The following is a 12560-nucleotide window of genomic DNA, read 5'->3' on the forward strand; positions in this document are numbered from 1 at the left end:
GGCAGAGGCAAGAGGATCACGAGTTCGAGACCAGCCTGGGCCATACATTTTGCAGGGTGGTGGTGGAGCACGCCTTTAATCCAAGCAGTTGGGAGGCAGAGGCAGGTGGATTTCTGAGTTCAAGGCCAGCCTGGTCTACAGAGTGAGTTTCAGGATCCTAGCACCATCTTAAACAGGTGGGAGGCAGGAGAGGGTGCACTGCATGTCTTTCTGGACTTTACATGTTGTTTTGTTAATGCAAATTTGAGAAGCAGGTGTGATTGCTTTTTTGCTCTTAGGTATTGTCCTAAGTTGAAATCCCCTAAACATCCCTTAGTAACCTTTACGTTTCCCGTTCCTTTTTTGGTAGCTGTTTTCTCTACACTGTCTCCATGATTTAAAAAATAAATAAATAAAAATAAAAATAAAAACAGAAAAGAAAAAAAAAGGTTGATTATACAGGATCAATATTTTGCTTTTTAACAAGGATATTTATGTAATAAGAAACTTTGCTTTAGGTAGGTGTTGGCCAGAAAAGTCCAGATTTCTCTGTGACCTCACCCTGGTGCTCTGAACCTGCTGTGGAAGGAAATGGCTGTAACTTTAAACACTGAGGAGTGGGGTCTGTAGTGGGGAGAGGGTGTTCAATATGCAATCTTGGGCTGTGTGGAGTTTTTCCTGTCACCTTGCTTCAGATGTTACTTGGTGTCCTCCACCAGTTCTCCATGTGTACCTCTGCAGTTCTCCATGTGTACCTCTGCATGTCTGGTACTAGAATTCCTGAACACTACTTCACACCTCCCTCACTCCCAGTTGGTTGAAGCTCTAGAGCCACTCTTTCTTAATGCCAGATTATTTAAAGAAAGAAAAATACAAGACAAAAACCTTCTAGCACTTTGTAAACACAGTAAATAACCTCTTGGAGTATTTTTGGCTTTATATAAAATGAAGTTTTTAATTGTAAATTTAAGTGCCATTAGAAAATTCACAGGGCATATCTTTGTTAAGGTAGATTTTTTCAATGTTTTACAGAATTAAATTTCAAAAAAAATGTTTTTATAATGAAGTTGTTTATTAAAAACTTCTCAATGAAAAAATAAAAAAAATAAATACAATTTAAAAAGGAAAGAAAACAATATTGAAAATATATGGGTAGAGAAAGAATGAGGAAATATGCAGAGAAAGACAGATGGAGGAAATGAAATTGGTAGAGAAAGTTGTTCTCTTTCTCTTTCAGCCTTTCTTCCTGTTCTAATCTCAACTCTCTTCCTTTCTAACTCTCTCACAGTCACTCATTTTCAACTCCTGTTTCTGTATCTCTCTGTCTCTCTCTCTCTCTCTTTGTGTCTCTATATCTCTGTCTGCCTGTCTCTCTGCCTCCATCTCTCTCTCTCTCTCTCTCTCTATATATATATATATATATATATATATATATATATATATATATATATATATATATATATACATATATGGAAAGAATGAGGCAGGGAAGAGTCTGAGAGAGAATGTGAAGAGAGGGAGACAGGGAGAGAGAGGTAAAGAGAAGGGAAGATACTGAGAGAGAAATAGGAGGGTGAGAAAGAAAGAAAGAGAAAGGGAAGTTGGGAAACAGACAGAAGGATATATATATATATATATATATATATATATATATATATATATATATATATAAAGAGAGAGAGAGAAATATATTTTTTTCTTTACCATACTCCACTATCTTACTCCAGCTCTTTCTCCCCTCTAAGTATCTCCATTTATTCTGCTCTCTCCTTTCTTTGATCTCTTTTTCTTCCTTTCTCTGTATTCTTCTCATTTTCTTCCCTCCTTCATTCTCCCTTTCTTCTCAACTCCCTATCAATATAGAGAGGGTGTGGGTAGGGAGGTAAGATGTAGGCATTGAGAGAGGAGAGATACACAAATGCAGAGAGATGGGAAGAGAAGTAGGGATGGGAGAGAAACAGAGACAGGAAGAGTGCAAAGAGAACATGAGATAAGATAAATATTCTCTTCACATAGAGAAAGAGACTGTGAAAGAGTAAATAGATGAATAGAGAATTATAGCAAAAGAGAGAAAAGGAAAAGATAGGGAATATGAGACATGAAGAGGCATATCTATAAATAAAGTATAAAATCTGTAGAGAGAGGAAACATGGGGTAAATAGATTAGGTGAGAAAAATTTAGGGAAAAGGGGGAATGCAGAAAGAAAGAGGAGATAATAACAACAGAGAAAATAGAGAGGGGGAGACAGGACAGGGAGAAGGGTGAAGAGAGAAGCAGAAAGACCATAGGGAAAGAATGAGGCAGGGAAGAGTCTGAAAGAGAATGTGAAGAGAGGGAGACAGGGAGAGAGAGGTAAAGAGAAGGGAAGATATTGAGAGAGAAATAGGAGGGTGAGAAAGAAAGAAAGAGAAAGGGAAGTTGGGAAACAGACAGAAGGATAGAGAGAATTTGAGAGAGAGAATGAAATACATGTGGAACAGATCGATCAGTTGAGAGTTGGAGGATGTTACAGGGAGGATGAGGGGACAGGAAGGCCAAAGAGTCTGTCTTCTATATTTCACTCTATTCTTTTTCTTTTTTTTAATTGTTACATTTATTTATTTATGCAAGTATTTTTAGATCTGTAGGATTGATATCACTTAAGTATTTTTTTAATTTATTGATATATTTATTTACATTTCAAATGATTTCCCCTTTTCTGGACCCCCACTCCCTGAAAGTCCCATCAGTCCCCTTCCCTTCCCCTGTTTTCCCACCCAACCCTTCCCACTTTCCTGTTCTGATTTTGCTCTATACTGCTTCACTGAGTCTTTTCAGAACAAGGGTCCACTCCTCCGTTCTTCTTGTACCTCATTTGATACGTGGATTATGTTTTGGGTATTCCAGTTTTCTAGGTTAATATCCACTTATTAGTGAGTACTCTCAGGGTTGTTTTGATTTGCATTTCCCTAATGACTAATGAAGTTGAGCATTTTTTAAGGTGTTTCTCTGCCATCCAAACTTCTTCAGGTGAGAATTCTTTGTTTAACTCTGTACCCCATTTTAATAGGGTTGTTTGGATTTCTGGAGTCTAACTTCTTGAGTTCTTTATATATATTGGATATTAGCCCTCTATCTGATGTAGGATTGGTGAAGATCCTTTCCCAAATTGTTGGTTGCTTTCTTTCTGACAATTGCATGTTTCATCTTTCTCCTATTTTCTCTCCCCATTCATTTCTCTTCAGTTATACCTATAGCTCTCATTCCTTCTCTCTTATCCTTGACTATTCCTTCTCTCTTATCCTTGACTTTTCTGTCTACTACCCTTTTTCTCTCTCTTTCTCTGTCTCCATCTCTTTGTTTCACTGTCTTACTCTGTCTCTCTTTTTCTGTCTCCATCTCTCTGTCTCATTCTGTCTCTCTGTGTCTCTCTATCTCTCTCTGTGTGTGTCGCTGTCTCTCTGTCTCTCTGTCTCTCTGTCTCTCTGTCTCTCTGTCTCTCTCTCTCTCTCTCTCTCTCTCTCTCTCTCTCTCTCTCTCTCTCTTCTCTAGTTATATTCCTGTATCACTGGCAGTCTCTTTTTATCTTTCTACATAAATTTCTTCCCCTTTCTCCTCTACCTCACTCCTTCCCTTCACCCATTTAACCCTTTCCTTCCTTATCATTTTCCACATTCTCTTAACTTCATTTCTTTTACTCTCCCTCTTTCTCTGCCTTATTCTTCTTTTCTATCTTTGTCTCATTCTATTCTTTTCCTCATCACTTTTCATTTTCCCCTATTATTCCTTTTTCTCATTACCTTCATCTCTCTTTCTTTTGATCCCCCTATCTTTAATTCTCCCATTCTATTCTCCAGCACCACCTCCCCTACTATGCCCCAATTTCTGTCTTATTCTTCTCTCTTTTGCTCTCTAACTTTCTCACATATTCCATCAATAACTCTCAGTTCCTTTCTCCTTACCATTACCCACTCTCTGCGTGTCTCTCACCCTCACTCTATTGCTTTCTTCTTTTGTCCCTCCTTCTCTAACTCACTGTATCTTTTTCATTGTCCATACCTCTTTCTCTCAAGTTGGACTTCTGTCTCTGTATATAACATGCCTTCTATTTATTAACTACTATTCATTTATTTCTCTTACTCCCTATTGTTTACTTTCATCTCTCACTATTTCTTCTACATTTCAATCTCTCTTCTTCAGTCTTTTCCTCCTACTTTCTTTTGTCCCTTTCTCTCCATCTCTTTACCTCGTGTTCTCTTCTTTCAAACCCCTATTTGTCTCTTCCTTTGCTTTCTTTTACTTTGCTTCTCCTCCCCAATCTCTCTCCCATTTCTCTCAAACTCACTTATTTCCCAATTTTTTCTGCTCACCTTTTTCTATTGCTTTCTTGTCAATATGAAGAGAATGTCCCACTTAACAAAAGAAAGAATATGAGCGATTTAGAGAGACAAATACTAATGGTGGAATAGAAAAGTAATCAATAGAGTGAAATAGATGGCTGGAGAGACACGGCTAGTGAGAAAAGATGAGTAAGATGGTGGAGAAGTAGAGAGAAATGGGAGGGAAGGTTAAAGAAATGAAGAGAGTGAAAGAAAAGGAGATAGAGATAAAACAGGGACTAGAGAAGAAAGGAAAGAGATGAAGAGCGTAATCAGAGTTGGGGAAGAAATAAGATATGGTAGAGAAATGGCATAAATGAAGGTGAAAGGAAGTTTAAAAGAAGGAGCTAGGAAGAAAGATAGTGTGACAGGAAGCATGAGAGAAAGAGAGATGTAGAGACAGGGGAGAAAGAGTGTGTGAGCTAGTTAGAGAGGTATATAATAGGAGAGGATGGGAGGACAGAGGTAGAAATGGGACTAGGAAGACAAAATCTGAGAAAGGGAGTAAAAGAGAGAAAGAGAAAGAGAGAGAGGAGATAGAGGGAGAGAAAGAAGATAAAATAGAGGGGTTTGGACAGAGGAATAAAATTGGAAGAGACAGAGGACAGTGTGACATTCCCACTCTTATATTTCTCTTTTCCTTGTCTTATGTTCTTTTCCTCCTCCCTCACTGTCCTAACTCTCTACTTTCTCTCTCTTCCTTTCTCCATCTTTCTCACCATATCTCCTTCATTTTAACTACCTCTTTTCTTCCTTTCTTCACACATATTCCTTCTCATTCACCTTACTTCCTGTTTAGCTCTCCTTTCTGTCCCAGTCTAATTCTCACCTTCCCTCTCTCTCCTTTCTGATCCTTTCCTTCCATTCCTCTTTCTTCCTCAATTTCTGTCTCTGTTCTTTTTTATCTCTTTCACCATTTTTGTCTCTTCCTCTCCTCTTCCCTTTTGTTCTCTCTTTCCATTTCTACACTCTCCCCTGCTCTATTTCTCTTTCCCTCTGTATTTACTCCCACATTCTTCTCTCTTTCCCTCTTTATTTATTATATTCACTCTCTTTGCTAACTAACTTAATTTCTCCATTCCTTTTTCCCTCTCTCTATCCTAATCCTCACTGCTTGTTATTCTCTCTCTCTCTCTCTCTCTCTCTCTCTCTCTCTCTCTCTCTCTCTCTCTCTCTCAAGGTCTTCACCCTCTATGTCTTTCCCTTTTCTCTCTCTCCACTTTATTTTTTCTTTCTCTCCTGTGCACTCTCCATTCATTTATCTGCCATTTCTCCATTGTTTTTACTCACCTAAGTTTTTCTAACTCTCCCTTCTTCCCTCTCTCCCTCCCTCTCTCCCTCCCTCTCCTGTCTGCCCAATATATGCTCATCTTTCTTCTTCTTTCTTTCTTTCCTAGTATCACCCTCACTCTTTTCAACCTAATATTTTTCACTTTCCTCATTTCTGCTCACATCTCTCTCTTTCTATTCATTCCCCTATCCCTCTGTCTCTTCTTTCTTCATCAAAATACATTTCTTTCTTTCTCCTGTACCATTGTCTTTCCCCCTCTATTCCCTTCTACTTACTTCTCTAATTCTCATCTCTCTACATTTCTCCTGGTCTTTATCTCTCTAAAGAATTGGAGAGTCAAGTTTAGGAAGGGGGAATGTGGTAACGAAAGAGAAATAAATGCGAAGAGACAAAAAAAGGAGGAAAAAAGTGGAGGAGATGTGGGAAAGAAAGGAGTGTATACAGAGGGATAGGGAGAAAGGGGAGGCATGGTGAGGAAGATTTAGATGGAGAGAGGAGAAATAGGTAAAAGGAGGGTCAGAGTATAGAAGAGAAGGTGTGAGTATAAGAGACAGAAGGAAGACTGGGAAGAGAGTGTGAGAAAAAGAGGGGGAGAGAGGAGAGGGAGAAAAGGAAGGAAAGAGAAGAGAGAAGAGAGGGGAGAGAATGGAGAGACGAGAGGAAAGGCATGAGAGAAGAGGAGAAAAAAGACAGAGAGGAGATTGAGGGAAGGAGATTTGGGATAAAGAATGAGAAAGAAGGGAGAGAGGTAGGAGAGGAGAATGCAAGGAGAGAGAAGAGTGTTATGGATTAGTTAGGGGGGCTGAAAGAGGGAAGTGGGTGACTGAGAGGGTGAAAGAAAGGAGAGAAGTAGATGAGAGGGAGAAAGGGAAGAGGGTAAAAGAAGTGAAAGAGAAGAGAGAATGGAGAAGACAGAAGAGAAAGGAGAGAAGTAGAGAAAATGAGAGAGAGGTAGAAGAAAGGAGACAAAGGAAAGGAGGGAGGAGTGATGGTGAGAGGAGACAGAGGAGAGAGGGAAAGAGAGGAATGGAGGAAAGAGGGTGAGATTTGAGACAGAAGAGAAAGGGAGAGAGCAAAGGAGAGAAGAGAAATAGTGAGTGGAGAGGGGTAAGATAAAGGAGAGAAGCAGAAAAAAGGGGGAACAGAGTTAGGGGATAGAGAAGAAAGAACTAGGATGAGAAAGGAGAGAGGGAGGGAGAGGCAGAGAGTGGGCAGAGATAGTTAGGAGGAGAAAGGGATGGCAAGGTCACAAAGGATTGGAATTTAGTGATGCAAGACAAGGGTCAGAGCTTGGAACAACTTAAGTAGTGTGGCCAAGAGCACACAGCTACGAAAAACACCTTTGTGCTTCCTGACTCCATTCACCCAGATATCAGAAGTTCCTACCAAGTTATTAGTAACTGATTAAATTGAAGACAGTATTGCTGGTTAGTATATATTCTAGCCTTCGGGATATTATATTCTATTTAATGTGGTTAAATATACATATACAAATTTAACAACGATACACACACACACACACACACAGTTCCATGCTAATAAGTACCTTCAGAGTGTTGTGGAACCATCACTATTATATATCTTTCCCAAATGAAATATTGTCCTTATGAAATGTGATGCTCTTGCTGAGTCCCACAGCCTTCCTCAGCCACAATTCTACTTCGTATCTCTATAGAATTGACCCTCCCAGGGACCTCCCTTGTGGCATTTAATCAGTGCTTGATCTGAGTCTGGCTTATTTCATTTATTGTCCTCAAGGTTCATTAATTAAGTCAAATACTTGAGAATTTATCATCCTTCCAATATCCTTTTGAATAAACAGCCCCTCATTTACCATGTAGTTGTAGTTTGTATTTCTTCAGGACCTATCACTGAAAAAAGGCTCAAGTGTTGTTCTTGGCCTCTAAGGTGTTGATGTTATTGAAGTTTTGTGAGACTTTTAAGGAGGTAGGTCTTAGCAAGAGAAAGCAGATACAAGAGGCTGTACCTATGAAAATATCTAATTCTTTCCTCTGTCCCCAATACCTGTTCATTATGAGGTAGAAACTCCCTGTCAATTTAAACTTCTATCATGATGATCTCCTTCACCACACACCTAGAAACAATAAAGTCAAGGACTATAGACTGATGTAGACTGATATTTCTGAAATGGAAATGAACTAAATAATTTACAATAGCTTCTTCTTTGGGGTACTTTGATCACATATATGAAAAACTAACCAACAAAGATAAATTTGAATATGTACCTTTTCTCTTGTCTTTCACGATTCAGTGTGACCCATTCTTTCTTGTGGTGCCTGGTACTGGCAGTACTCTGTATTTCTCTTTGTCTATACTTGTCCATTTTGTAGAAATCTGTCTCTGTGCTTCTGAAATGTTTGTCTCTGTCTAAGTATTTAGTGTAAATCACATATTTAAACAGTGAGGTAATGTGACAAAAAGTCCTGCTCCCTCACAACAGATCCCCTTCCATTTACAGAGCCTGACTTGATGTAGGCTTCTAAGTGGTAGATGTACTTTCATGTGGAAATACTCATTATTTTGTAAATGTTGATACATGTTTATATTTCTGCTTTACTGTCATCAAATGCGAATATAACACATCTATGTTCTTTGTATAGGTGTGTGTGTGTGTGTGTGTGTGTGTGTGTGTGTGTGTGTGGTAGGAGTGTTCCCAGATTCTATTTTGATAACTGATTTGGAACAGCCATATGACTGATATCTCTGGCACATTCTTGCTTCTAGTCATAATTAATGTATTTCAGCCATGGTACCTGTGCGACTTGGGCATCCTCATCCAGTGGGTAAACCACTTTTCAAAAATGGTATTCCTATAAACATTAAAATCATCCCAGATTGCACTTATGTCTGTGACTTCACATTTGAGCCTATACCATGTTCTGAGCATCTCACTTGTTTCTTCTGGTCTCCCTTACATGAAATCTACTATACTATAATCTTGTGATCTTTCTTAATTACTTGATGATTCTTACCCACTTGACTAAACATACAGCCCCTTAGGAATTTTGTCAGAGTCTAGGTATGGAATTAAAAAGTCTTTTTTTTTAAATCTGTTCATTTGATTTGAGTACAATGTTTTCTGATGGAAGATGCAGGATTAATATTAAATAAAGACCATTCTGGGCCATGCAGAGTGTTTGCAGCTACCCTGGTGAATATAGTGATGCACTAATCTAAATAAAGTAAATAAAAACTGCAGGAAAAGCTTTCTTAGATTAAATATCAATTTCAAAGCCAGCTTGAGTACCTTACCAAGAACATGTCTCAAAACAAATTATTTATAAAAGGGATGGGAGTTCTGTAGTAGACAACTTGTCTAATATATACAATATTTTATCTGCAACCTACAATTTCTGACCATAATTGAGCAGGATTATCTAACCAAAGAGAAATATAGCTACTTATATATTTTCTGCTATTTGTCCTGGCTATGGGAAGTCATTTTAAGATTCAACCATCAAAACCCTTATCCTGTGGACCAACTCATGATAGTCCTACTTGAACCTGCAGGCATCCTTAGTGTTCTCCACAAGCAAAATTTGATTTCTTCTCTTGTCTTAGGTTTCATTCATCTGAACCCACAGTTGTCATTATCTGGATTTTTATATAACAATATGTAGTTTGAGCTTTCAATTCAAGCTAGGTTTAAGGCATATGGTTCATCTGCTCTCTTGTGAAATTATTTAAAACACACACCAACACACACACACACACACACAAACACACACACAAATATTATACTTTTAACCTAAATAAAAGAAAACCACTAGTCATCTCAGAATTCAAATGTATGTTGTTTTGTATTTTCTAACATATTTCATAACAAGTAAAATAAAATAAAGAAAAAGTATAGTACAATGTGCACTTATTCTCACTTCACTGCCTATTTACTTCCTGGTGAATATTTCCACAGTTCTTAATTATTTCATCTAGTTAGATGTGTGATGATAGTTTTGGCTGGCATTTGTGTTCTCTTAGAGACTGCATGAGATCTGTCCAGGATCTTCTAGCTTTCATAGTCTCTGGTGAGAAATCTGGTGTGATTCTGATAGGTCTTCCTTTATATGTTACTTGGCCTTTTTTCTCTTACTGCCTTTAATATTCTTTCGTTGTTTAGTACATTTGGGTTTTGATTATTATGTGACAGGAGGTATTTCTGTTCTGGTCCAGTCTGTTTGGAGTTCTGTTGGTTTCTTATATATTCATGGGCATCTCTCTCTTTAGATTAGGAAAGTTTTCTTACATCATATTATTGAAGATATTTGCTGGCCCTTAATAGAAAAACTGGGAAAAACCCTTGAGAACATGGGCAGAGGGGAAAAGTTCCTGTAGAGAACACCAATAGCTTATTCTCTAAGATCAAGAATTGACAAATGGGACCTCATAAAATTACAAAGTTTCTGTAAGGCAAAGGACACTGTCAAAAGGACAAAAAAAAAAGATCTTCTCCAACCCTACATTTGACAGAGGGCTAATATCCAATATATACAAAGAACTCAAGAAGTTAGACCCCAAGGAACCAAATAACCCTATTAAAAATGGGGTACAGATCTAAACAAAGAATTTTCACCTGAAGAAATTCGGATGGCTGAGAAGCACCTTAAGAAATGCTCAACATCATTAGTCATTAGGGAAATGCAAATCAACACAACCCTGAGATTTCACCTCACATCAGTCAGAATGGCTAAGTTTAAAGGAGATAGCAGGTATTGGCGAGGATGTGGAGAAAGAACAACACTTCTCCACTGCTGGTGGAATTGTAAGATGGTACAACCACTATGGAAATCAGTCTAGTGATTCCTCAGAAAACTGGACATGACACTTCCGGAGGACCCTGCTATACCTCTCCTGGGCATATACCCAGAGAATTCCCCAGCATGTAATAAGGATACATGCTCCACTATGTTCATAGCAGCCTTATTTATAATAGAAGTCCCTCAGTGGAGGAATGGATACAGAAAATGTGGTATATTTACACAATGGAATACTACTCAGCAATAAAAATAATGAATTCATGAAATTTTTAGGCAAATGGTTGGAACTGGTAAATATCATCCTAAGCAAGGAAACCCAATCACAAAAGAATACACATGGAGTGCAATCATTGAGAAGTGGATATTAATTAGCCCAGAAGCTCTGAATACTGAAGATACAATTAGCATATCAAATGATTCCCATGACAATGGAAGAAGAGGGCCCTAATCCTGCAAAGGCTTGATCCAAAATTGTAGGGGAGTACCAGGACAGAGAAAAGGGAGAGGGAATGATAGGAGAATGGATGGAGAGAAGAGGACTTATGGGACATATGGACATATGGGGAGGGGGGAACTGGGAAAGGGGAAAGCGTTTGGAATGTAAACAAAGAATACAGAATATATATATATATATATATATATATATATATATATATATATATATATATAAACACCTGCTGTCCCTGTGTTTTTAAACTTAGCCATTCTGACTGATGTGGGGTGAAATCTCAGGGTTGTGTTGATTTACATTTCCCTAATGACTAATGATGTTGAGCATTTCTTAAGGTGCTTCTCAGCCATCCGAATTTCTTCAGGTGAAAATTCTTTGTTTAGATCTGTACCCCATTTTTAATAGGGTTATTTGGTTCCTTGGGGTCTAACTTCTTGAGGCAAATGGTTGGAACTGGTAAATATCATCCCATTCTTGAGTTCTTTGTATATATTTGTGTATATATATATATAAAGATGTGTGATGATTATTCAAGTGAATGGGTTGACATTAAGGTAATGTGTACCAAATAGTAAAATGTATGTACTAGAATCTGATAATCTTTTATTATTGCAAAGTTTTCAATAAATACTCTCCCCACAGAGTCATTTTGTTTCTATTTTTCTCAGACCACACTCATAGCAGTATATATTAATGAGAAATGGCTACTTTTTTCAAACACAAATCTAGCCTTTTGGAACTGCTAATCTAAAGTGTACTGCTAAAGCCTGACAGAGGGCACCTTTATATGTTCCTTCCTTTCTTTTTCAGTTTCCACATATTTGATACCAGCATGGTCCTGTTCAACAAGTCTGCCAATCATCAAATAAGAGGTTTTGCTTTGGCCACTGTATTATGGATAATGTGCAGTACGTCTATGGGCCTTCCAGAATGGCAGATTTGGTACTTGGACGACCGCATGTTTTCCTACAAAAGTCTGGCTTTTGTAGGTATGTGGCAGGCCTGTATCTGCCACCACAAGGACAACTTCAGCAAACTGACAGATTGTCATTACTACAACTACTGTAATACCCTTGTTCCTTTGGATATCAGGGTAGATCAACATCTGCTCCTGGTTGCAAACATTATTGGTCTGGTTGGGACAACTTGTGCTATCCTTGCTCTACAGCAGTTATACATGGGAAAGCTGCAGAAGAATAATGACTACAATCTGTTTGTTCTTTCAGCTGTCCTCAATGCTGCTGCTAGCACCTTCATTTTTCTTGCAGTTATGTGTAATTGTTTCTCTGCGCCCAGCAAAGAGGGGTTATGCTTCCTGCCTCCTTTCCAAATTCCACTTTTTCCATATGCTCAAAGAGCAGAAGATGCTATGGGAGTGGCTTGCATATCTGCCATACTGTTTTTATTAAGTGCTATCATTTTTATTTCTTACTGTCCTTCAATGGAAATCAAAATGTTTTCCCTTGTCTGAAAATAAATTCACAGCATGGATAACCATGAAAATCAAAACTTCTTGGTAGTAGCTTTGGGGGCCAAGACAGAGATCTAACGGGAGATATTTTTAAGATATTGATGTAAATTTTCCAAGGGCATCAAGCTCTGCCTTTGGTAACCTATGACAGAAATGGTAAAATGACATCTAGCATTCTTTTACTATTTGGTTTATTACTTCTTTGGTTTAATTGCTTGCTTTAAATTTTTTCAT

General features: G+C 38.0%; 1 protein-coding gene across 1 annotated transcript; it reads left to right on the forward strand.

Annotated features, from left to right (window-relative positions):
• The first annotated feature begins 11672 nt into the window (after positions 1 to 11672).
• Positions 11673 to 12326, forward strand: LOC127675790 (claudin-34-like). The gene has a single exon (XM_052171898.1). The coding sequence runs from the start codon at positions 11688 to 11690 to the stop codon at positions 12324 to 12326; it is 639 nt and encodes a 212-aa protein (XP_052027858.1). The 5' UTR covers positions 11673 to 11687.
• The last annotated feature ends 234 nt before the right edge of the window (positions 12327 to 12560 follow it).

Source organism: Apodemus sylvaticus, chromosome X (genome assembly GCF_947179515.1).
Source record: "Apodemus sylvaticus chromosome X, mApoSyl1.1, whole genome shotgun sequence".
Lineage (NCBI taxonomy): Eukaryota > Metazoa > Chordata > Mammalia > Rodentia > Muridae > Apodemus > Apodemus sylvaticus.

Bases quoted from the DNA above. Each gene is read 5' to 3' on its own strand.
- LOC127675790 (XM_052171898.1), top strand. From the start codon at position 11,688: ATGGTCCTGTTCAACAAGTCTGCCAATCATCAAATAAGAGGTTTTGCT.